General features: G+C 53.2%; 1 protein-coding gene across 1 annotated transcript in view; it reads left to right on the top strand.

Annotated features, from left to right (window-relative positions):
* Ksr2 (kinase suppressor of ras 2) overlaps positions 1–26,557 on the top strand; it is a 365,358-nt gene that overhangs the window by 285,136 nt on the left and 53,665 nt on the right. The window contains exons 10-14 of the mRNA XM_077110178.1: positions 4,863–5,031; positions 8,846–8,887; positions 9,474–9,546; positions 12,396–12,444; positions 13,958–14,325. Of these exons, the coding sequence (XP_076966293.1) occupies positions 4,863–5,031; positions 8,846–8,887; positions 9,474–9,546; positions 12,396–12,444; positions 13,958–14,325 (701 nt within the window). The remainder of the gene's footprint in view (positions 1–4,862; positions 5,032–8,845; positions 8,888–9,473; positions 9,547–12,395; positions 12,445–13,957; positions 14,326–26,557) is intronic.

Raw genomic sequence — 26,557 nt, 5'->3', positions numbered from 1 at the left:
GCAGGATCACATGATCCTTACCCACCAATCAGAAAGCCCCCCAGACAACTGTCAAACCCTTCAACCGTTCAACTGGCATAACTGTCAAACCACCCCCAGCTCTATACATATGCAGAGCTGTTTCTCAATAAACGGGCATTTTTCTCCGACGGCGAGCCTTGACCGTTCTTTCAAACATCCCTCTAGCTGATTCCCAGATCAGATGTGAGTTTCTTGCTCCTTGGTACAAACTTGTGTGTCTGCCTCTGGGCTGCGAGTTGGGACCTGGGTCACTCACTGAGTGACTCCAGCCAGCCATTTCCTCTTCATACACCTCAGCATCCCCACCGACAGAATGAAGGGGACAGACGGGATGACCTCTGAGAGATGTTTCCATCTCTTACCCGTGTTCAGAAGAGGGACATGCCATCCGCCTTTCCCTGCATGACCTGGTAAAGTTCAAGTTTCCCTCTGATGGAACACAGCCTCCCACTGCTGGTCCCTCTCGGGCAGAGACCTGGGTCTGACCTGCAGAAGGAATTCCCCCTCCCATGGAAGCGATTCTGCCAGGGAAAGTGAGCCCCAGACTATCGACAAGTCTGTTTATTCCCATCAGCCCCCAGCTGTCGACATGATCAAAACCTGACTCCTGTCCTCAGAAGGCAGAGATGACTCCTTCCCCCAGAAAGACAGCTCGGCCACTCCCCGGCCCCTTGATGGATGATTGGTTTTCTCATCCATTCACATAGCCTTTATCAGCCCCTCCCATGATGTGTTGTTTCTGTGCTGAGTTTTGCAGATTCTAAGACGAATGATTGGCCCAGTGTAGTGGGAAGAGATGCATCTTCCTCTTCTCTCTCTCTCCTTATCTCTATCCCTCCAATCCTTTTTTCCTTCCTTCCTTCCTTCCTTCCTTCCTTCCTTCCTTTCTTTCATTCTTTCTTTCTTTCTTTCTCCACATGCATTTATTGAGGGGCTGCTATGTGTCTGGCACTTTGCTAAGTGCTGAGAACAGAGATGAAAATAATATGGTGCCTGTCCTCAGTGAGCTCCTAGTCTAGAGGAAGACAATCTGAGAAGTGACCATGTAGAAGCAACCGTGGAAGCAAGGACATTGTGCGTGGCTGCTGGGGACAATGTACCTTAACTGGTGGGGTGGGGAGGTCAGGTCAGCTTCTCAAGGGAAAAGAGATCTGAATTGCATTTTGAAGAAGGAAGGGACATCTTCCAGGCAGAGCAGTACAGGGCTGAACAGATGCTCCAAGTAGAGATGGCAGCGTGTCCTATGTCCTGAAGATATGGAAAGGTCTGGTTTATGTTGGCAACTGTGGGCCATTTGATGTGACTGAAGTGGACATTCAGGGGTGTGGGAGTGACATGAGATAGGAGAAGGTGACGTCAGCCCAGGTCCAGCCTGGACGCGTGCGTTGTGGTTAAACATTTTCATCTGAATCTTGCATCTTTGTTTGAGCAAGATCTGGACTCAGTTGCTATGCATGGGACACCAATTTTTAGCATAAGTCGTCATGATTTTGTAACCTACATAATGATCATCTTTGCAGATCATCTGTGGAAACTTCTTGAAATCTGCCAGTCCACAAGTGGAAGTTCAAAGAGCAGAGACTCCAGAGGGGGCCAGATGACCCATTCTGTTCCCTCCACTCCCTCATATGACATCACCAGCCTCTGACTTCCTTGAAGTACCTCACATGCCCCACTGGCCTGTGAGAGCCTCTCTCCAGGTCATAGCCCAACCACATAAATCCTCATGTCACTCAGATGGTATTGCACTTACCCGGGTGTGGTCATGAAAAAGGAATCAGCTTTCCAGGTGGAGCAAGAAGGCTGCCCTTCTGTTGACATCAGATCAGAGTTACCTCCAAGGTGGCCTTGCCTGGGAGGTGGCTAGAATGAGCTAGAACATGACCTGCAACAGTAAACCTATGTCCATGTGGTCAGGTATCCCCTGCTTTACACTCAAATTGGTTTCTCCTCCACTGGGTCAGAGATCTTACTGGGGGGGGGGGGCATTATCACAGGGAAAGTCTCAGAGCCTGGGAAGGCCAGCTGTACAGAGAGGAGATGTGCATTTTTCTCATTACACAAGCAGAGGGTGAACCTCCACTTTCAAAGTCCTAAATTTTCCCCCCAGAGGTAACACCAAACTTGCAGATTTGTTGCCAGGATTAAAAGTACTAACAGATTAAAAAGACTTCACAGTTTGGGGGAAGATGGACTTCTCCCTATTTCTCCCTCTAAGTGCAATGGAATTCCCTGGATATTGTATATAAGTACATAATAAGGCAGCAGCTAGAGGTTCACAATGAGTCCCCTGAAACTCCTTTTGGCTTCATATATCCCAGACTGGGACTTGAAGAAGCTAACATGGATGCCATTGGGCTCAAGACATAAACTTACAGGTTCAAAAATCTGAGCAATGCCCAAATGTAGATAATGTCCACTCTCACTGCTCCTGTTAGACTTAGTGCTGGAAGTTCTAGCCATTGCAAGAAGACAAGAAAAGAAAATGAAGAGAGAGAGAGAGAGAGAGAGAGAGAGAGAGAGAGAGAGAGACAGACATGCCAATTGAAAAGACAAAAATAACACTGTCCTTATCTGCAGATAACATCATTGTCTATGTAGGAAACCCCAAAGCATATACAAGAAGCAAAATAAAAAGGAAACCCCCTTGGAATTAATAGAATGAATTGCCAGTTCAGCAATATAGCAAGACACAAGTCAATATATAGAAAATAGTTGTATTTCAGTCTGCTTGCAATTAAGATATGGAAGCCTAAATTTAAAATACACCATTATAATTGCTCAGTGAAATGAGAACAGATATAAATTTAATAAAACATCCACAGAACTTGTATGCTAAAAACTGCAGAATTCTAGGGAAAGGAAACAAAGACCTATAGAAATGGAGGGACATACTTTTGGGAATCAGGCTTTGTCCCCTACAAATATAAGACAAAGTCCAGACCCTCTGGATCTGTGAATGTGACCCTATTTGCAAGAAGGGTCTTTGCTGATGTAGTCTAGTTCAGATGATGTCATAGTGGTGGTCCCTCACCCAGTATGACTTTCACGTCTATTAGAAAAGGAGAAGACAAACAGAGATCTACAGGAAAAGCACCACGTGACAAAAAAGGTCGAGACGAGATTGGAATGTTGTAGCTACAAGCCAGGTGATGCCAAGAACCGTGACCACCACCAGAGGCCGGGAGGAGGCAAGGAAGGGGTCTACCTAAAGTCTCAGGGGGAGCTTGAGACATGGCTCTGCTAGGACCTGGGTTTCAGATGAGGAGCCTCTAGAAGTGGGAGAGAATAAATTCATGTTTGTTTTTTAAAGCCACTCAGTTGATGGTACTTTCTTACAATAGCCCTAGGAAATTAAAATATATACCATGTTCATGGATTGTAAGGCCCAACATAGTCAAGAAGTCAATTCTCCCCAAAATTGCTACATAGGGTTAGTACAACTCCTACCAAAACCCCAGCAAGATTTGTTGTAGGTAAATACAAGACTGTCTAATAAAAGTTATTTGAAAACCCAAAGGAACTAGAATAGAAAAAAAAAATCCCACTTTTGAAAAGAGAATAAAGTGGAAAAAAAAATTCTACCCCATTTCAAAGCTTCTTATACAGCTACAGTCATCAAAACCATAAAGCATATACAGATGGCAGATAAGCACATGAAAGACGTTCCGTGTCATTAGCCATTAGGTAAATGCAAATTAAATGCACAATGAGATACCAATACACTCTTATCAGAATAAAAGAGAAATGGTGACGAAGCTAAGCCCTGGTTAGGATACTGAGAAAATCAGGGATTCGTGGCCTGCGGGGGCAAAGCGGTGCAGCCTCTCTGGAGAACCATTTTTCCATTTTCTTTAAAAAACTAATCATGTCATTACCACGTTATCAAGAAATTGCACTCCTGGGCCTTTATTCCAGTCCAATAAAAGCATGTTGTACTTAAAACCTGTGCACAAATGTTTATAGCAACTTGGTCCACAATAGCCAATGACGGGAAGCAAATTAGTAGGTAGTGGTTAAACACACTGTGGACCACCTATGTCACAGAACACCACTGACGGTGGCTTCCTCCCTCCCTTCTCCACCTCTATCTTCACCTGGCTTTGTCCTCTGTGTCTGTCCTCGCCTGTCCCTAATAAGGGTATTTGTCATTGGACATCATCCAGGTTGGTCCCTCCTGGAGACCCTTACCTTGATTACATCTGCAAAGACCCTTATTCCTGATACGATTGGATTCTGAATCTCGGAGTGACTCTGTCTTTGGGGATGGGGACACCATTCTGTCCACTACATTGTCCTCTTAACTGCCCCCCAAGGCCATCTGAGGATGCACACTTGGATCCCGTGTTTGCCTCGCTGTGGAGCTGGTCTCCGGCAAGGAGAGGGGGTGCAGATTCCAGCCAGGACGTGGGCAGAGATGCTGGAAGCTCTCGCTCCCGCTCTCGGCCGCTGTCGGGCTGCTGATTCTTTAATAAACACTCAGGAGGAGAGGTGTTAGGATGAGGAGTGTCTTCTGGGCACCTCCACATGGGGCTTTCCAGAATCAAAGAGGCACGGGGCACGTGGCTGTCACCTGTGTGGTTTTCATTACGCAACAACCCTTCACTCTGGGGTCCAAACAGTGCCGGGGTTTGATTCCGGATGCCATTCCTTCCACAGCTGGATGCCAACTGGTAGAGCTGATGAAACAGCTGGGACCCTGGAGGGACCTGGGGACAGCAGAAAAGGGGCGGGAGTCGCTGAGGAAGCTGGTGGGGGGGCTCCTTCCTGCTCGGCTCACTCTTTCTGCTGTCTCTGATTCCCTGCCCGGTCCTGACCCCTGCCCTCTTTTCTCTCTGCAGGACCACATCCCTGTCCCTTACCAGCCAGACTCCAGCAGCAACCCCTCATCCACGACGTCGTCCACGCCGTCCTCACCAGCACCACCGCTCCCTCCCAGCGCCACGCCGCCTTCTCCCCTGCACCCTTCCCCGCAGTGCACGAGGCAGCAGAAGAACTTCAACCTGCCAGGTACCTCCAGGCTCAGGGAGATGCCAGTCACAGAGCGTTGGTGGCGCAGAGGTGAAGGAGGGGTGGGGTCCATGCCAAGGCTGGGATGGGGCTGGTCCTTGCTGGAAGGCAGTGGGCTGATGACCAGAGAGGGCCAGGGAGGCTCATGGCAATGGTAAACCTTTGCCATAGGCAGGACAATGGTCATATGTGACCTTATTTACTCTTTAGAGGAACCAGGAGGAAGTATACAGGTCTATTTCAAAGATGAGGAAACTGAGGCACAGGGGGCTTCAGGGACTCTTAGAGATGGTCTTTTGGTCAACAGCACCCGGTAGCTTCCCTAAGTTGCAGGGGGACCCTCTACTCTGGAACCAGTGGCTGTCCTATGAGTCAGGTGTGTCGAAACGGACAGCGTGATTCTTGGGGTCTGAGAGACACCCACCTGAGCAGGGCTGCCTTCTCCATCAACCCTGATGCCAGGACCCAGCTCTGAATGTGCAGCCTGGAGTCACTTGGATAAAACTCAAGGGGCCAGCGTGGCTGGTTCATTCTGGAGGCTGCGAAGGAGGCTGCAGCTCTTGCCTTCCTCGGCCTCTGGAGGCTGGGCCTGTTCCTCTGTTGGGCCCTCACGGCCCAGCCTCTGCCCATTACCACATCTCCTCTGCATCTCTCTCTGACTCTGACCCTCTGCCCTCCCTCTTCCAAGGACCTTGTAATTGACATTGAGCTCTTCCCGGTGAATTGGGACAGTGTCCCCATCCCAAGGCTCTTTTGTAAGTCCCTTTTGCCATCGAAGGTAATGTGTCCAGGGATCAGGGCAGGGACATCTTTTGGATGGGGACATTATTCTGTCCCCAACAATCTCTCTTATCATGGGGTCTGTGGCTCAGCAGGAGTGACAGGTGTGAACCAAGTCAATACAGGTGTGAAGGTTTGTTACCTACTTCTCCCCCCACCCCTCTGTGGCTCCAGGGCCCCAACTCCTCTCTGACGCCAGGAAGCCAGGAGCAGCTCGGCTGCCCTGCTGCCCGCTCAGGTGTATCCCTGCTTCTGGGTGGTGACTTAGCCACGGAAGAGCAGGTCTCCCGGGACGCTTTCTCTTCTCATCTTTTTTCAGTCATCAGGAACGAGCTGTCCTGTGGCCCAGGGAAGGGTCAAGCCTAGGGTTGGCCCGGGGCATGGAGGCATCTGGGGGGGGTGGCCTCTTGCCAGGCCAGGCCCTCAGACCTCCCAGACAGCTCTTGCGCCACAGCCCAGCCCCTCCTTCTTAGAGGAACTTGACCACCAGCTAATCTCTCCTGCAGACCCAGGATGCTCCCAGCCCGTCAGAGCTCAGGGGAAAGAGATCAGCTAAGCCGCCTGAGAGGAGTTTGTCCTTTTTTTAATCTTGGCCTCTTGTTGGCAAAATGGCTGCGTGCCATCAGAATCCTAGGTTATGTAACGGGGAAAAAAACAGCCCCTGGAGTCGAGTCCTGCAGGTTTTTGTTTCTTTGCGAGCTCTGCTCAGGAACTCGGAGTGAGTTGTTTGCTATTCTGGACACCCCGTTTTCCAGAACCCAAATCCACCTAGACTTCAGCTCCCTGAAGTCACCTGCAAATGGTCTAACCTAAAAGTCGCTGCTGTTTTCTCTGTGATCACAGAGGCACAGATGTGTGTTGCCACAGGTGTGTGTGGCACATGCTTGTGTGAACGGAGTTTGGGATCCTGAGACACTGGGATTGACTCTCTGTCCTGAAGGAGCTTGTGAATCAGTTCCAACCCCTCGGGGTGTTTTATTTCCTTCCCCCAAGCAAAGGACTTAGTGTGTGAAGCTATCTGATTGCCTTGATCATCGATCCTGCTCGTCCCTGAGTTGAGAGCTTTTTGAAGCGTCTGCTCGCTCGATGCAACTAATACATGCCTCCCTCGGGATCCTGGGGTTCCAGGACCCTCTTGAACATCCAGATGCATGGATGCCCAAGTGTCATATGTCACATGGCTCAGTATCCGCGTGGCTCCTGCGCGCATTCTCTCATAGACTTTAAATCGTTTCTAGATGACTCATAATGCCTGATACAATGCAAACGCTGTGGAAACTGTGGTTCTGCTACATTGCTTAGGGCATAATGACAAGGATAAAAGTCTGTACATGTTCAGTAATGTTCAGGACAGATGCCATTTATTTTCAAATATTTCCAATCCTGGATTAGTCACATCTATTGATGTGGGACCTCTGGGTGCCGGGGGGTGGGTGGGTGCTGATTGTTCTTATTTAGACCTACAACATGCTCGTTGGGAACGAGGATCCTTGCCCTGTGTAGAAAGGACTGTTATTGACCCTGTTTTGCCTGTTTTGTGCAAGGACCCTGCAATTCACACAGATTTGCTTTGGCTTTTGCAAGGAACCCACAGCAGAGACAGGATTCCATCCTGCAGGGCCGCCTTCCCGGCCCCAGGCTCAGAACCAGGGGGCTCAGAACCCCCGGGCTAACCCTCGGTGGGCCAGCTCTGAGGGGCAGCTCGTCGCTGGGCGTTATCAAACAGTTTCTGGAAGTGGACTTGGCAGTTCAGACTCATATCTAACCCCATCTCTGTCCATTTCATTTATGAGGGCATCTAAAACTGTGTGGCCTGCTCCCTATTTTCAGACACTGTACCCCAAAGAAATAAGAGGTAAATTAGAAACCTAGTATCTGGGGCTGGGGCTGCAGCTCAGTGGTAGAGCACTTGCCTGGCATGTGGGGGGCTCTGGGTTCAATTCTCAGGAACACATACAAATAAATAAAATAAAGATCCATTGACAACTAAAAAAAATGTATTAAAAAAAAGAAAGGAAGGAACCTAGTATCTGAGCCCCCTGACCCCTGGTGAGTGGCCCAAGGAGCGAAGGAATTGGTAGAGAATCAGCAGCACAGTCCAGACTGTTTCTTGTACATAACTGTTTCCTAAACGCAGGTTTCACTTACGCTTGGGTTAAGTAGAATAATGTCCCTCTCAGGAAAAAGAAAAAAAAGAAAAAAAAAGCCCCTGTCCTAATCCAAGATCTGCGAATCTGCTACTGGACACGACAAAACGGATCTTTGCCGATGTGATTAAGTCACAGATCTCGAGATGTCAGATTATCCTGGTGGCCCTACATGTAATCACAGCGATCCTTATCCCAGGGAGGCAGGAAGGTCACCGGCATAGAACGTGATGTCGGGCACAAGCAGAGATTGGAGGGATGAGATTGGGAGCCCTCGGCCTCAAGCAGCTGGAGAAGCCGGGGGTCAGAGTCTCCAGGGATCCCCTCGATTTTAGCCTTTTAAGACTCACTCCGGCCTCGGGAGCTCCCGACTGGAAGAGGACCCACACTGGGGTTGTTCTCATCCACGAGTCTGCAGTCATGTGCGACAGCCACGGAAAAGCACAGGTCTTGGTGCTCAGTGTGGAAATCTAGAAAGCACAGGAACAGCAGGCATGCTCTTTCTTTCTTTCTTTCTTTCTTTCTTTTTTTTTTTTTTTTTTAAGTCACGGTCATCATTCTGCCAAAAGGCAAAGAATTAATATTTTGGATTGTGGCTTTACAGACTCTGTTGTTTGTAATTATGCGTTTAACAAAATACGACTTTGTGTTCGGGACGACTGGCCAAGCGGGAGTGGTCTGGTTTTAGGGAGCGTGAGTGACCGGGGACATGGGACAGGGTGCTTAGAGTTCTGGTCTCCTCACACACGTTCATAATCCCCTGAAACTTGGGGTACCTATGGAAGCACTCTGGGGGGACAGAGACGTGGAGGACGTGGGAGGAGCCATCTTGGTACCTGGAGGGACTCTCACACTAGTGCTTTCTCTCTCTCTCTCTCTCTCTCAAGCTTCTCACTACTACAAGTACAAGCAGCAGTTCATCTTCCCAGGTGAGTGTCGCGTTTGTGGGCGGCCCTGCCTACAGGCAGGAGCAGCTGCCAGGATGGTAGAGGGGAATGGTGAGATGCACCCCAGGGAAGAGGTAGTGGGGGTCACGGCACCCCAGGATAATGGCTGGATGTGGAAGTGGAGATCAGGGCGGGAGGTCTCAAGGGCATCAGGGGACCAACGTGGTCCCCAACCACAATGAAAAGCCCTAGAGGGTGATCTGCTGTGGAAGGCAGAGGAGGGGTCACGTAGCAGGGGAGAGACGGTCAGAGAGGCCCTCGCTGGAAGATGGGAGACCAACTGGCCCCCGGTCCCAAGGGAACTCAGGAGTGACGGAGATTCAGAGGTGACCAACTGGCCCTCCTGGCTAGATGTGTAGGGGTTTTGGCAGCTCTCCAGACCACAGTGGTGGACTGTGTGCAGGGGGTCACCTCAGCGTGTAAAGTCCCAGTGGTTGAGGAAGGGACAAAGGGGATTGGCTGGCCCCCGGGACCCGGATGGATGTGGTGAAGTGTTATTAGGAGTCCGGCCTCTGGGGGACAGTCTGCATTCCAGGTTTGGTTTCTGACTGTTGGATTTCACGCTCAGATGTAGTGCCGGTGCCAGAGACGCCAACCCGGGCGCCCCAGGTCATCCTGCATCCGGTGACTTCGAATCCAATGTAAGTGGAGCAGAGGCCACTGTCCCCTGCCCTGTGCTATGAAATCTGGGCCTTCGGTCTGCTCTGGTCTGGTCTCCTTCCTTCCTCTGGAATGGACGGGGCGGGGAGCGGGGACACCTGGCAGGACTCGGGCAGAGAGAAGGAAGGCCAGGACACACAGGCTGAGACGGAGAGGAGAGAGCGTCACCCCCACTAGCCAGCTCTGCCTGTGTCTCTGGCCCTTGTGGCAACTAGGACCCTCAGGACCCCGGGACCCCACTTCCTGGGATTAGAAAGAACTTTTCTAAGGCAGAACGTTATGAAATGGCACTTAATCTAGGTCATTGTCCCTCCCCCTTTAAAAAGTGTCACTTATATTTATACGGGGGATCAGTAAGCGATGACCTAGGACAGAAATCCAACCTGTTGCCTGTTTTCACAAATAAAGTTTTATTGGCACCTAACCAGCTCATTTGTTGGCGGTGTCTTTCCCGCGGCTGCTTTCCCAGTAGGCAGCAGGGTTGAGTCACTGTACAGAAGCCAGCCCTGTGGCCCTGTGGCTCTGTGGCCCTTGACAGAAAAGGCTCGCCACCTCTGGTTTAGAGCCCGGTGGAAACAGCGCAGACTCCATTCCTCCTTGGGATCTGTGAGATATGCAGGAACCCGGCCTGGTTATCTTTCATGCTGGGAGGTCACATTTTCCATATTGTTCCAGACTCTTCCTAGACGTTATTTTTTAATGACAGTGAAATGTCCTACCAACTCATTTCCATGACCATGTCCCCTCTTCCTGAATTTCCATTGAGTCCTGTATTCCACTGCTGTAAACAACACTAGAATGAACATCCTCGTGTGCAGCCCCTAGGGAGGCCGGCCCTCTCTGCAGATGGTCTCTTCCCCCTTGGTCTCTTTGGCTGTGGCTGAAGTCTGCGGTGTCTTAGGATTGGGCCCGTTCCCAACATCCTTTTTTGCCTACTTGGTTTCTCTTCGGGCTCCTGAAGCTGCTCCATCCATTTGGACCTGCCTTAGTACGTTGTTAAAGAACCAAATGGCACATCTCTGAAATCAAAGGAGCAGCAATTTGCTGGGGGACATTGTGCTGACACCTCGCTCTGGATCATTTCTCTGCAGCACAAAAACCAACTCCACCATTTGTGCAAGACAAGCTCCAGGCTATTAACTGAGGGTCAGGGAGTGTGTGGAGAGCAGAGTCAGGAGCTCCTGAGGTCCACTGAGATGCTTAGAAGGGCGGGGACTCGCTGTTCCCAGAGGGGACTCATCATACAGCCCTGGCTGCTGGAGTCAGTCTTAATGCAAAAGGAGGAGGACTGCCAGGCACCAGGAGGGGGGACTCCAGCTGCATTGTCCCACCCGGGGGCGCTGAGTTCCTAACCTGTCAGCTGTCACCGTGCAGTTTCACGGGGCCTTCCTAGGAGGCGCTATGAATAACTGGACAATGCACACACTTTGTGATGTCCTCCTTTCCCCCCTTTTTGAGATCATGGTCCTTCCAAACTCCCTCCAGCCAGGACCCCTTCCAGGAAGTGGGTTGATTCTGTCTGCAGGGTCAGCAGCTTCCTGGAACCTGTGGGTCTGGATGCGCGGAGGGTCCCCACACACAGCGAGGGGGTGGGCAGAGGGAGTCTGCTCAGCTTCAACTAGAGGACTAGGGAGGGAGCGAGGCCATCATTGTGAGTCACTTTTCCTACCTGATCCAGCTCTTGTGGGCCTTCAGTAGCCCAGATGCTACCTGCCCTCCTGCACCTGGAAACATACCCTCCCCCAGGAGTCTGAAAACAGGTCCCAATTCACACTGTGTCCACATTCCATCACCAAACTACCTGTCCAACAGTCCCTGCACCCAGCCCAGACCCAGTTACGCCATCAGCACGCAGCACCCTCCCTAATGCCAACATGTCCACCCAGCTCACACACACACACACATACACACACACACACACACACAAAACGGCTACTGCACAGAGCTCACTCTGATCCACATACACAAACCCACACCCAGCACCCCAAGTCCGGCACCCACACACCTAGAATCCAGCTGCACTCACGAGCCTTCAGATGCATCTCTCTCTCTCTCTCTCTCTCTCTCTCTCTCTCTCTCTCTGTCTGTCTCACACACACACACACCTGACTCCTCCCGTCCACCACCGTCACCTTATATCCATTCCACGCACACCAGTTCTGTGTAATCGACAAGGTCCAGCTCCAACCCCGTGACATTTCAAACACGTCCAGCAATTCCCTCTCCTTGGGGTCTCCACCACACTCCATTGCTTCAATTCACACCTCACTTGGGCCCCTGTTCCTTCGAGCCCCTCTGCACAGTCGCTACCAACTTGCCTTCATTCTCTCAGTAGAATGGAACCGTCCCTAAATTCCCCCAAAGTCACGAGCCAGCCAGACCCATCCGATGTGTCTCCCTCTAAGGGTTCGGTGCTGCTCCTAGCCCAGGATTTGAGTTGGATGAATGAGTGAATGAGTGAATAAGCAGATGGACAAATGAACAGTAAGATCTTTCCAGAAGATTCTGGATCTGAGGGAACTTTAGAAACCAGACTCATTCTTTCCCAGCAGACATGCAGGCCTCTGAGAGTTCAGGCCCCATCCCATCAAGAGACCCCTCAGTAGCAATAACGAAAAACGGGCCCAGAAAAAAATCTATCGAGAGCAATGTCCCTGTGCCCTTTGTGGGACTCGGCTATGAATGATTTCAGAACCAAGTATTGAAATGACACGTGAGATGAAGGCTTGGAGGGAGGACGTCCATCTTGGGACACTTCTCCCGTGGCGAGCTTGAATACACACACCCACCGTTCCACCTAAGGGTCCCATTTATTTTTCTTTCTTTCAAGCTTGGAAGGAAATCCATTACTTCAAATTGAAGTGGAGCCAACCTCGGAGGTGAGAGCCAGGAGCAGCCTTTCCCAGGGGCTGCCCACCTGGGTCTTGGGTGACGCAGACAGCTCGGGCGGGTGGGAGGCGGGTGCGGTGGCTGCTTGATGGATGTTCCCACTCTAGGACAATAACCGGGTGCTGGCCCCTCCCGGCACCGAGCCTAATGGGCCGTTATATGGTGTGTACGGTGCAGAAGGCGAAAATTGGCATGAGATTTGCATTCTTAGTTGAAAAATTAGCCCAGGGCAGGGTGGGTACCAAGGGGGATGTGCCCCGCTGCCTTCCAAAGAATACGTGGCCGGGGGAGATGGGGGGGCCCAGGGATACTGGGCTTGGCAGGCCGTTGGGAATGTTCTGGGGCTCCTCTCTGCCTGCCCAGAAATTTTATTTATTCTGAAGGCATAAATAGAATGTCCCTTGGTGAGAACCGTGGAGTCCCGTCCCTTGACTCTGCTAGTGTGTCCTGAACTTAAAGGCATAGAAGCAGGGTTTCCAGGGAAAATCAGGTCCTTTGGGGGGGACCATATGGTCACGACACAAGACCTGTGCTAATTGTCCTCATCAGGCCAAAGAGGGCAGCTTCTCGGGTATTTGGGGTCAAGAAGATCATACCCAGTTAAGTGGCCATTCTCTCAGGTTGTCTTATGAGGTCCCAGGGCCCCTGGAAGTCCCTACTGGCTGGGACACATTCCCACATTGCAGCCAAAGGATCCAAGAGTCACAGCATCCCCAAGCCCCAGGCACTCTGAAACAGCACTCTGGGCGGGTGGGTCCCAGAACCTTGGGTAGCTAAATTCGGAGATGGTCAGATCTGAGCATACTCGTCAGGTTGACATGCCAGGTAAAAACACAGATTCCTGTCCCTGGCCTGCTGATATTTTGACTCCGTTCTTCTGGATGGGGCCCAGGAATCTGTATTTTCTCAGGGCTCCGAGCTGGTGTTGGGTGCAGGTGCTCAGGTCCCTGCAAAGAACTTAGCCGCTCTCCATCTCATTGAATCCTTCCCCACCCCCCAGGGCATATTTTATCGCTTCCACTTTCCAAGGAAGAAAGGGCCCAGAGAAGTAGAGCAACCCCCCCCAAGGCCACACAGAGCCCAGCGGCCAGCTCACTCGGTCTGACTGTGAAGCCCCGTCTATTCACAGGACAAATGCCAGGCTCCTTCCTGCTACTGGAGCCTGGGGCCTCTGCCCTGTGGCTCTGTCCTCTCCCACGTTCCCCAGGGCTAGAACCACAGAGGTCTCAGCAAACAGAAGGCGTGGTCCCCTTACATTCCTCTCCCTAGTGTCCCCCACCCCCAGCACCAGAGTGGGGCTCACGGATCTGCCTCTCAGGATCTCCTTTGTCTTACGATTCTGGACCTAAGCCACCTGGGGACACACAGCTACGTCTGCAGCAGCCACATGGAGATGCCATGTGTCCAGACCCCCTGGGGACCCCGAAGGAGGGTGGGGTGGTGGCCGCGGTGGCAGCAGTGGCTCTGACCTCCCCCCCCCCCCCCCCCCCGCTCCGGCCACAGAATGAAGAGGGCCGCGACGAAGCCGAGGAGTCGGAAGACGACTTCGAGGAGATGAACCTGTCCCTCCTCTCGGCCCGGAGCTTCCCGCGCAAGGCCAGCCAGACCAGCATGTTCCTGCAGGAGTGGGACATCCCCTTCGAGCAGCTGGAGATCGGTGAGCTCATCGGGAAGGGCCGCTTCGGGCAGGTGTACCACGGCCGCTGGCACGGCGAGGTGGCCATCCGGCTGATCGACATCGAGAGGGACAACGAGGACCAGCTCAAGGCCTTCAAGCGGGAGGTGATGGCCTACAGGCAGACGCGCCACGAGAACGTGGTCCTTTTCATGGGCGCCTGCATGAGCCCGCCGCACCTGGCCATCATCACCAGGTCAGTCCCCTCCGGCTGCCACCGCGGCTCCGGGTGCAGTCAGGAGACGCGGTTCTGGTTAATCCCTCGTCTGGCTGACAGGCGGTGTCCAGGGGTACCGCAAACGGCTTCCTTGCAATCTTTAAGTCCCCAGGAAATAACCTGTGACGCTGACCTCTTCCCCACAGCCTCGTGTGAGGACTGAATGGGGGGTCAGAGAATCCGGGTGGAATTCTCCTTCTGCTCTAAGCTTTTGTGTAGGGAATCCCTGAGGCTGGCTTTCCTTGTATGCAAAGTGGGTGGGTGACCCTAAACCAGGCAGTGGCCCAAAACCAGCAGTGGCCAACTTTTTCTTCAAAGTATCTAGGAGTAAACACTTGCAGGCACACAGTTTCTGGGGCAGCTATTTAGCTCTGTGCTAGTGCATAAGCCGCCGTCGAGGTGTGCATGAATTTGCATGGCTGTGTTCCAATGAAACTTTATTTACAAACCAGGTGATGGTCTGGGTTTGGCCCATGGGCCGTAGCCTCCTAATTTCTGAACAGAGGCTCTGTGGGTGTTACTGTGGCTTCCGTGGACATCTCAGAGTACATTTCTGATCTTTACCATCACCCTTAGGAACTTCCAGGATCTGTGGTCTGTGGAGAGGTCATGGGTGGAGAATTAACAGTAACAGAATGTCAGATGACAGGGACTTTGGGGACTGTCTCTCTCTGTCCTCACTTGGTGGTGGGAGTCAGGCAATGGTAAAAGATTAGCTTTGGTTTCCCGGGAACAGTTGTGAACAGTCCTTTGGTGTGATTTTGAGCTTTGGCTCTGCTCCCTTATTACATTAGAAGACCTCAGGTGATGAGATCCCAGTGCAGAAGTCTCTGCTCTTGGGAAGGGTCCCAGGCCACTCAGGAGGCCTTGGTGATTGGCGGAGAGTGCGTTATCCTCTGTCACTGCTGATTGTGCAGGCCGTGGTTGACGGGAGCCAGGGTGTCGAACGGAAAGTGCTTGTGGGGGACTAAAGATCCCTCAGCCTTCCTTAAACCAGGAAAAATGGTGGCTGTCACTCTACCCAGGACAGAGGTGACTCTGTAGTCATCCATCAGTCAGGGCTGAGCCATGATGATTGGGCTGTGTAAGCTCAGTTACCTTGGGGCTTCCCAATCCTTGGGCAGTTCTGGGCTGGACCAGGCTCTGTGACTATGGCCACACCGTTGGCTGTGGTCAGCTGGCAGGCGGACAGAGGCCTGATCCATGCTGGATGCAGTCCCTCATTTGTCTGGTGGTGGACAGACCATCAACAGGTGCCTCCGTCCTGCTCCATGTGGCCTCTGACCCCCAGCTACCTGGTTCAGGTTCCTTCCTAGGATGTCCTCAAGTCCCCGAGCACAGCAAGAGGTCAAGGCCTGCACACAGTGTGTGATCATGCCTCTGCTTGGGACGTATTCGCTGGCATCCACTGGCCAGAGCAACCCCTGTGGTCACCAGATTCAAGGGACAGAGAAACAGACTGGACCCCTGAACAGAGGGATCTGTAGGGACAACCTGTGGCCGTTTGTGCGGTCTTCGGCAGCAGGACCCTGGGCTCCCTTTGTCCCCTCTTCTCTAGGAGGTGTCCTCTCAGCAGGAGGCAGGGACCCCTCACTCAGGATGCACAAATTTGGCTGAAAGATGGTCTTGCCCCCCATCTTCTTCCCACTTTCAGTAACCCCACTTTCTCTTGCTCAGCTCCTCCACTTCTGTTAACCCTACTCGAGGGGCGCTCGACCACTGAGCCACATCCCCAGCCCTTTTTTCATATTTTGTTTAGAGACGGGGTCTCCCCAAGTTGCTTAGCGCCTCACTGAGTTGCTGAGGCTGGCGTTGAACTCTCGATCCTCCTGCCTCAGCCTCCTGAGCTGCTGGGATTATAGGCAGGCACCAACCCGCCTGGCCCTACTTTTGTTTTTTCCTACCCCCAAGTTAGAAACTTGTGCCCCCTCTTCTTGACCCTTCGAAGGACCTCCTGCCTCTTCTCTTACTTTTTGAGGCTTTATCCGTGGAGACCTGTTACCCACACCTCTCTGCCTGACTCCCTTGCCCACTCCCCAACGTCTGGCTCATGGGCGGTGGATGGACCCAGTTAGCAGCCACCCTTGAAAAAAACCGAGTGGTCATTATGGAAATGTGTCGCTCACCCCGCCAGCCAGCTGCATCGGCAGCCCCCTCTCCTATTATGCACAAAATTCTGAGCCCCCTCCCCAAGCCCCATAACTACCTACAGATTTCACAAATAGCCCAGCCTTTTCCTGGCACCGAGATAAAGACTCGGCAGCTTTGGGACATGTAATTGGTCTCTGAAGTGTTTTGCTATTTTGTGTGAGAATTGCCAGATGAGCCCCAAAGAGGTGGCGTTTATTCCATATCATTGTGTGGGGTAGATATTTCTCTTCGGGAGGGGCTCCGCGTGCCCCCCAACCCCGTCCAGCGCCGAGTCCACTTGTTGGCCATCCAGAACCCGCATCTGAATATTCGATTGGAAACTAAATATTTGAGTAATTTGATTAATCACTTGCGTGTTCACAGGATGGACTGGCAGAGGTCGATGGTTGGACCGTAGCCAACCGACTAGAATAATTCTGAAGATCCCGGTTTTATTTTACAGGGAGCATAAAACCAGATAATTACCTGGCATATTCCGGATAAATTCACAATAGCATATTCTAGCCAATTACTTAGTAATTATCATCAAAGTTAACGAGTATTTCTAAGATTAGTGTCCTGGTAATGCGATATGCATGGCTCTGGGGATGAGTAACAACCAGCTAGTTACCCAATTGCTTTATCCACAAATACAATTAGCATCGGGATGGCTACATTATTTCACAATTGGGTCATTATGGAATTATGGCCAAGCTATCGACAGTCCGGGCCATTGCTCCTGTTCAAAACCCCAAATGCAATTGGAAAGCCGATAATGAACCGACTGAAGGAGCGCATCCCCCGACTTCCGCCCAGCTGGGATGGGGTTCGCTGGGCCTCAGTTTCCTCATCTGTACAATGAGCAGGTGGCAGCAGCTGTCTGTGGAGGGGGGTTGGTTCCGACTCTGAGGATGTGCTGCCATTCGCAAAGCCGCAGGGAACAGCTCTGGGGGCCAGTGCTTCCCAGAGGGTGGTCTCTCTGGACCCCAGGCCCCACAACCGCCAGGGGACAAGGCCCTTCAAAATGCATGTGCCTGGGACCTGCCTGTGGTCCATTCCTGGCACCTGACCTGAGGCCCAAGCAATCAAGTCTGTAAGCGGAGCCTTTTAACCCAGCTCCAGTTTGGCTCTAGGGAGATGGACCGGCCCTTCTGCCCAGGGAGGCTGAGGAAACGGGGCCCCTGATAGCCTCTGCCCCATCCCTCGGGAGAAGACCACGGAGCCCTCACCTGCTTCCTCTGCTGACGAGTGACCGTGGCCTGGCCCCGCCCCTTGGTGGAAGTCATTTCCCTGGCTCAGGGAAGAGCACAGAGCACCCAAAAGCAGGGTGGGAAAGCAGCCGATGCCACTGGCCTTCGGTGACAAGTGCTGTACTTCAAGCCGGGCACGGCCACGTGCGCCTGTTGATCACTGTGCCCACTTCACAGACGAGAACGCGGAGGCCGCAGGGGCAACAGGAACCCTTGCCCAGTTCATGGAACAGGTAACTGGCAGAACTTGGCATGGAGCGAGGGAGCCTCTGAATGCTGGTCTGGCACCCTCAGGCCCCACTGAGGCTGCCCAGGCCAGGCCGCGGGCAACGGGCTCCCCCTGTGACATTCCCGTCACCCTCGGAGGACTCGGTCACGGCACACAGCTCCAGCCCCCACTGGAGCTTCCGTCATTTTTATTAAGATCCCAAGGATTTTGCACACACCAGCCGGAAAACCCTGGGTCATTAGAACGGAGTTTTGTTTCATAAGTTGGATTTTTTCTGGGGCTTGTGTATTTCCGTTATGCCCTGAAAATTCTGTGAAGGCACACACACATGCACACGTGCACACACGCACACACCCCTCTCCCCCATGTCCCCTAGGTTACCCGCCAGTTCTCTGTTTCATTCTCCTCCTCCTGCTGCCCCCTCTCCAAGAAGTGCCCGTTGCTCCCCGTCTCCCTGCAGAGGACACTCCGTGACATGGGCCTCGCACAGGATCTCTACGGAGGTCACAGAATAGACGGTTCCTCCAAGAGCCCGTCCCCACTCCCTGGGTAATATTCTGGAATTGCAAAATGACTTAAACCAGAGCTTCTGGTCCTGTGGGCCACTGGCCCGCCTCCTGCAGGGACCTGTTAGAAATGGGTGTCCCCCACCCCGGTGCAGAGGGTCCCCGGGAAGCCTCTGACAGGAGCTCATGGGTGAGGCCGGCCACTCTGGAGGAGCCCACTCCTGCTGCCTCCCCAAGCAGGTGAGCTGTCCTGCAGTGGGAGCCCAAGGCAGCCCTCTCCAGGGGCCTGCCACAGGCCTTGACCAGACCCCGCCAGGGAGAGCCAGGCAGCGGGTGAGACACTCAGAACTGGGTCCTTACAGACTCGTGGTCAGTAGGGGTTAGACAAGCAAGGTACGAAAATGTTGTGGTGAGTACCATAAAGGCCACAGACAAGGTCAGGGTGACAGAAGTGTTCCTTTGAAGAGGGCTCACAGGAGGCTTCTGAGGGCGGGGTGGGAGGTAAACATTTGAGCTACTATCGACTGAAGAAGAGGAGGAGCAGAGAAGGGGCTGCCCTAGGGCAGGTGCAAAGGCCCTGAGGCAGGAGGGAGGCAGTCATATGGAGGACTGGAAAGAAGCAAGTGGGCCAGGAGGGCAGGGTGGTAGGAAAAGGCCCACAGAGGCCGGATGATTGTGGAGCCTCAATAACCTAAGAAAAGGGTGTGGGGTTTATCATAATGGACTAAAGCAAGATTTCTTTCTAACTTTGTAAAGGGTTCTCTCTCTCCCATTTTTTTTAATGGGTGAATTCCAGAGCCAGGGTTTTCATAAGAGCCATGCTCGGAGCCCCCCTGCTGGCCTGGTTTCTGCCTCCTGGTCCACAGAGCCGGTGGGTTCCGGGTGGTAAAAGTCCTGGGGTGCAGAGCAGGGACACATCAAGGGGACCCGTCACTGGAGGACCCAGGCTCAGAACGGAGCGAGGGGCATCCCAGCCGTCAGTCTGGTTGCATGTCCATCATGTCCGTCATCGAAGGCAGCTGCCTGGGCGTTCCCCTGCATTTGGGAGCACAGCGAACCCCATCTGGGACTTTCCCAGGCCTGGGAAGGAGGGAGCGAGGTCTTGGGGGCGTCATGTCAGCCTCTCACTCTGATGGCGAGGCTTGAGCTCTGCGCCCCAGGAAAAGAAAAGAGGAAGGGAGGACCACATCTCCCCCTGCCCTCGGGAAGATTTTTTAAAATGTCCCATGCATCCCCTCGCTGGGCTGTCGGAAGTCACCCATCCCCTTGTGTGGGGTGGACTTGTGCGCATGCGTGTACCCTCCCGTCTCCGGGCCTCATTGCACAGCAAGTTAAACCAGTCAACATCAGGAGCCACTTAATGGATTATTTATCTCCAAGTCCAAATCAGTTGCTGATTTCCTGCTTTCAGACGGCACCACACCACGGGGGGACATTGGACGGGCAAGTGGGGGCCCCTGTCTGAGGCCAGGACGGTGGACTCGGGGCCTGAGTGACATGTGGACTTCACTGTGTGTCACTTGGTACTTGTGTCTTTCTGATTTTCCCCACCGCCACCACCACCACTTCGGACCGGTTTGATTATCCTAAATATAACGTACAAGAGTTGGGGGGCCCAGCACATGAAGATTCCACTACCCCCCCCCCATCAGCGAGCGGAATTGGCTTCCTTTTTTTGTTCAAAAAGGCTGAATCGCTTTCCCTTTATAAAGCACAGCTGAAAAGACTTTTTGTGTGCGGCTGTCTTTAATTGTGCTGAGATGTGAAGCGCCCTGGGACTGGGGGAGAGAGGCACTATAAATGGAGTGCGTCGTTATCGTCATTATTATCAGCATCTCATGGCCATGTCATGCGCCTGTTGGTAAACAACCGTAGGAGGGACCACAGCCTTGCTGGCCTCAAGGTCTCGGGGCTGGTCACCGCGGGCCTCGCCTCTCCAAGATTCTGAATTAGCAAGCGCGGCCTCTGTCAGCTCTTAACAAATATCGTGGGTCTGGCTGCCCGAGTGACAACTCATTTGTTATCGAAAACAGCAAAGAGAAGGAGATGAAATCCACCCGCAGTGTCTCCAACCACAGAGAGCGACATGAACAAGGGAGTGCCTATCCATCCATTTTTTTTCCTCCCCCCAGAATATATACAGATTCACACTTTGTATGGGTCGGAGTCATGGAAGCTGCTGTAACAAATAGGCCCTCAGCTATGAAGTGTCTGAATATGAATTGATTTCTAAATCTAGTAATAGTTCCAGATGTGTTCCTGGATGATGGGGGGCTGTTCATTGGAGTCTACTGTACACTGAGGCTCAAAGGCCTCTGCTTCTAGCTGAGGAAGAGGAAAGAGCAATGGGAGGGGAGAGCCATGCCTACAAGTGGACCACGTGGCTGGGCTCTGGCCATCATCTGGCTTGGAGTCCCTGGGCCTCGCCCAACAGTCAGGGAGGTAGAAAGTAGCTGATGTATTCCCAGGAGAAAAGCGAGGTCGGTTTTGGCGAATGACCAGGAGGGCTGTGGCACACACACCTGGATGGTCTGTTTCTCCCTGGACAGTAGATTCGTCCAACAAGTGTCTGTCATCACTTTGCTGAAGGACACAGGTACGGAGCCCTCTCCCTGTAAGCGTGGGTCTGCACAGATTCCCTCACCTCCATTCCCTCCGTCTCCTCGTCTATAAAACGGGAATAACACTAATGTCTCTTGCAAGGCTCTGGTAAGAACTTGACCCTCACGTGGACAGGCTTGCAGCTCAGAGCTTCCTGGCCACTAGAGATGTCAATGCCTCGTACCTCCTAGTCACTGTGACAATCACGATGGCATTGGGACGATAATAATGACAGCAACAAGTAGCAGATCGAGTCTGTTTTTGCGGGGTGCCATGACCAGTGTATTGTGACATCCAGGGACCGAGGTAGTGGCTGGAGTGGGACTGCCTGGATTCACGTCCCAGCTCTGCTGCTGGCTTGTGACTTGGCCAGGTCACCAAGCGCCATCCAGTGGGAGGTGTTGAGCTGGGAGCTGGCTGCCCTGGTCTCCAGCTGAGCCGAAAGGTTGAGGCTGGAAATAACCAAGTGTTAGTCACCCGCGTGGACGCGCTGACTGAAGCCGCGGCCTTCATCTGAAGCTGAGGTCATGGGGAGGAGAGGAGGGTCGCCCGAGGACGGAGGCTGGGTGTTGCTGCGTCGGCGTGGCCTGGCTGAGGAGGGACTGGGGAGAAGCTGTGGGGATAATGAGGCCTCCAGAAGGATGTGGACTCAGGAAACCCACCCTGAGTCCCTCCCTCTGGGCAGCTTCCCGTGTCTAGTCCTTCTTATGACACCCCTGGTCCTTATTCTCATCAGGACATTCCATTTCCCTCCTCCACCTTAGAAGGAAGTCCCAGCAGAGCAAGGGCCTCACCTCTATATCCCCAGCACCACCAGCTGGCCCCCTACTCAACTAAGTAATTGCCAGATGGATAAGAAGATTGGGAACAGCATGTGCAAAGGCCTGGGGGTTTGAAGGGAGTCAGACTACGAAGCTGGCGTGTCAGATGCATACACTGAGAGTCACTGGCGTCAAGAAATGACTTAAAGGACCTTGTGAACCAGGCTGAGGAATTTGAACCTTCCTCCTAAGAGCAGGAGGAAAGCCATCCAGGGATTCAACCAGAAGAGTGGTGTGGGCTGGTTGACGTTTTAGAAAGACCACTCTGGGGCAGTCACTTTCCTGAGAAAAATGCCTGTCAACATGCGGACAGATGGTGGTGACCCTGATCAGACATCAGTGGGAGGGACAAAGGCAGGTTTGAATGCCACGTGTTCTAGGAGGCGTGTGGCCGGGCCCCTCTGGGCTGCAGCCGTGAGCCACCGTCCTCTGGGAACAGGCGACTTCAGCAGCCTCACTATTTACTGCAGTTAAAAATAGCCAGCCGCCAGGGTGTGGGCACATCAGGCCCTTCCGTGTTCCCGAGCAGAGGGACGGTTCCTCAGCAGCCCTGACAGGCCGTGGTTAAACAGAAATCGGGGTGCTCGAGGGTAGTAGCTTCGTGGGGAGAGGCAGAGTCGCAACCAACAGCCTCGTCTGTCTCCTGTCTGTCCTCGGTGGAGTTGAATGACACCCACTTCAGAGACTTGTTAGATCCCTGCAAGAGACAGGAACAACAGTGTTCGGCACATGGCAGGGAAACCAGCCTTAATCACAGCTTTGCCGGCGGTCGTGAGCTAGGGAGGACGGGATTGGAACCCGGGACTGTCTGATTCCCACCAGAGGCTGTGTCAAGCCAGCTCATCTTCTCCCCTTCTCAGCCCTGCCTGAATCTGTCACTCTTTCTTCTTTTGGTACCGGGGATGCAACCCAGGGACACTTAACCACTGAGCCACACCCCCAGCCCTTTATATATAAAAGTTACTTAGAGCTTTGCTAAGTTGCTGAGGCTGGCCTTCAACTTGCCATCCTCCTGCCTCAGCCTCCCCAGCTGCTGGGATTACAGGCGTGTGCCACTGCTTCTGGCCTGAATCTGTCATTCTTTCTCATGCCCTACGGACAACCTGGGACCCTCTACTGCTCTCCCCAGCTAAAGAGGACAAAGACTGACCTGTCTCCATGTCAAGTTCCCAGTCCTCACCACCAAACCTGCCTGACCCGTGACCTGGAAATCCCAGCACTGTCCCCTCCCCTCCCTCTCCCTGTCACACGCTCCAGGGTGGTGAGAGAAGGGAGCAAGGGAAAGGTACAAGATCGCGGTTCCCGCTGCTCTGGGGACCTGCTGGGCCCTGGGGTTTGATTTGCTGTGTCCCCAACCCTGCTCCTGTGGCTTCGTCACTGCTCAACTTTTGCTTTGTCCCCTGTCTGATGGTGTTTAAGATAATGAAGCCCATAAATCAAATAATAAATAGCTATTGACTCCTTGTCATGGAGTGTATCAGGATTGATCGGCCACTGGGGATCTTGCTTTCCCCAATCAATGAGGAGCCCTGGGAATAGATGAATCTTGATAACGACCGGCAGGAGGGAGATCAATAGCATATTAATCTATGCATCGGGAGCATAGGTCTTCCAATGTGGAATAAGAGTCTGTTTGGGCCGAAGGGGGATCGAGAGATGGAGGAAGGTCGGGAGACAGAGGGACGGACGTCGGGTGCCCCCAGACGGACAGTGGGTGCTCACTGATTTTCAGCCAACTCAGAAACGCAAGGCGAGGCTTTCTTTGAAGAGAAGGAGGATTCGATGTTTGTTTCTTCCATTCCCTGGATGTGTTCATTGTCCAGAGATTCCTTCAACCCAGTGTCCCATGTCTGACCCTCCAGTGTCACAGAAATCCAAGGGAAAACGGAAGCTATCATGGATGGTGGCCTGGGAGGAAGGGGGAGACCAGACCCCCGGGTGCTGGAGATGCTGGGGAAGAGCTTCCCTGACTACATCAGGCTTGGGGACAAGGTCCAGAGGGCTGGTTGGGGACACTGAGGACGAGGTGCTCCTGAGTCTGTCAAGGGACATGTTAAGGTGGCGTCTAGATTCATCACTGTGCAGACGAGCCCCAGACAGGGAGCCAAGCCTGGCAGCTCAGGTGCCCTGGTATCACAAGCCCCGGGTGCCCACTCTTGATTGGCACCAGAATCCCCGGAAGGTTCCTGAAGATATCTCCCCGTCCCTCTCTGCCCAGTTTCTGATTCAGCAGGTCTGTGACGGGTCTGGGGACTTCAGGTTGATGGTTTGTAACCCTCATCCCAGGTGATGTGGGGGCTGCAGGTCTGGGCACCCAGCACTGGGCCAGGAGAGGGGCACCCTGGGAGCCTGGGACGGTCAGCCGTCCAGCAAGGGGAGCACCAGCAGTTTCGGGGACAGATGAGATGTGGCAGGAACTCTCGCATCGAGGACACCGTGTTGGCCTCTGGTTCCACCACGGCATGGGCTTCCTCTGTCCACCCGCCTGGTCACATCTGACAGCCCAGCCTGTCACCCCAGCCTGTCACCCCAGGGGCACACTGTGCCCACTCCCAGGATGGAGCTAGGGTTCGGGTGAGCACCCTTGTCAGAGGTTGGGGCTGTTTCAGTGTCGCCGGTGACAGTCATCGGGAGGGTTGGGGCACAGCCGGAAGAGCCATTCCCAGGAACAGATCCCCGCTGGACAGAGCTGAGGTTCATCAGCACGGCTGTGCGGAGGCGCTGAGAGTGGAAATGAATGGACTCCGAGGGAATGGCCCCCCTGGGGACTGAGAAGTAGCATTTTCAAAACCAGCCTTTGATGTTCAGCCACCACGGTCCTTTAAAATAAATAAATAAATAAAGGGAGCTCGATGGCTTATTCGAATCATTTTCAGTACCAGGCAGGGGCTTTCCTGGGAAGTGGCACTCTGAATATCCATTAGGGAACCGTGTTTGTTGAGCAGCTACTACATAATCAGCCCGGCACTGAGGACTGTGCAGATGTTTGATTGTTCTTCCTGATTGTATTGGTGCATGTGAGTTGCACAGCATAGTGGGTCTCATTGAGCCAAAACCATACATAATTCAACCAACTCTCCCCACTTTATCAATGAGGAACCTGGGGGGGCTCAGGGAGGTCGGGGAGGCTCAGCCAGGGCATAACCTTCTCCTCTCCACTTCCCAAGCTGTGAGTGCTGCCGGCCCTGTGTTAGGGGACCCCACGGAAGTGACACAAATACATGACTCTTGTCCCATGTAGTAGTAGAAAGCATGTTGGATATGGAATTTGATGTCCTGAACAGATGTTCTAGCCTCTCCCCTTGCTGGCTGTGTGACCTTGGACAAATCACTTCACCTCTCTGAGCCTCGATGTTCCATTTGTGACTCTGGTGGAGAGGAAGGAGTGTATTTCCCTGGGCGACTGGGAGGAGCCAGTGAGACAGAAAAAGACCAAGAACTCTATAAAGTGACTCGTGACTAGGAAATGCGGGAGAATTTTTAAATTAGAAGGTAACAATCATAGTTAATGAACAGGGCCCGGGTGTCCACCACTGGTCTAAGCTCTTGGACTTTTCTGAATGACCAGGCACCCTGGGGCCTTTGGTAAAGGTGGAGCTGGGGGTGGACTCGTGTCTTCACCTCCCTGGTGAAGAGAACTTTCTGGGTGAGTGAGCAGGTGGCAGTCACCCGTGTTCAAATTGCGACCGAGGGGACCCCCCCCAGGGTGTCCCCTTGTTGGGGCCCAGGCTCTTCCATGGTCTCCATCTTTGCTCTGAGACTGAGCGAGGAGAAGCAGCGCCTCCCTGCCCTCCCCTGGCCTCCTCCTCCTCCGAGGATGGCGGAGAGGCGCAGGACTGCGAAGGCGCTCCTACTTTTAATCAAAAGGTTTGTCAGCGAGTCCCCTTCAAAGGCGGATCCATCGTTTCTTGTAGGTGTTCAAAGGACCCAGAGGGACACCAAGGAGGGGAGGGAGCGCTGCCTTCAAAGGCGGGGGGTCCCGGCGTCTTCAGAGCTCTCCTCCAGGGCGGTTATTAGCGCAGCCCTCGGGACTCAGAGGCACGCGGATCAAGGAACCGCGGCCGCCTGTTGGGAAGGGCTGGGGACTGTGGAGGGCTGTCAGGGCGTCTTGATCAGGACAAGGCTCAGAACTGGCGGCTGCTGGGCGCTGCGCAGGATCATCTGTCCTGTCCCTGAGCCCCGCTCTCCGGCCCACCTCCTTGGGTCTTCTCCTGCAGGAACTCTGCTTTGGTCCAGGGTGTCCCTCGGCTTCATCACACCACCTGTGTGGCAGGAGGGGTGGCCTTCCCGCCCGTGTATGCTGGAGGGATCTGAACCTGGCCCAGGGTTCAAGTTCTTCCTCTGCCACCGTGTGACCCGACACAAGCTTACCTTCCTAGCTCTCGGTTTGTGAAAGGATCCCGAGGCACCGGCTTCGTCCTTCATGGGCTGTTTATCCCCTGGTCAGGGCCTCTTTGACCTCCGCTGAACCATTAGCAGTGAGTGACTGCTTGCCTGTCCACGTGTCCACCAGCCTTTATTAGTTTATCCATCTAAATCCCCCAGCCCCTTTACCCACCGTCTACCATTCCACCAGCCTTCCCATCTACCCCAGTCCACTTAAGATCCACTCAAACACCTCATCCATCCTGTCCAGCCATCCATCCCTGTGTCCACTCGTCCATCTAGTCATGT

The sequence above is a fragment of the Callospermophilus lateralis genome, chromosome 1, assembly GCF_048772815.1.
Source record: "Callospermophilus lateralis isolate mCalLat2 chromosome 1, mCalLat2.hap1, whole genome shotgun sequence".
Taxonomy (NCBI): domain Eukaryota; kingdom Metazoa; phylum Chordata; class Mammalia; order Rodentia; family Sciuridae; genus Callospermophilus; species Callospermophilus lateralis.
The sequence above is the reverse complement of the archived record's forward strand: the minus strand, read 5'-3'. Positions and strand labels throughout refer to the sequence as shown.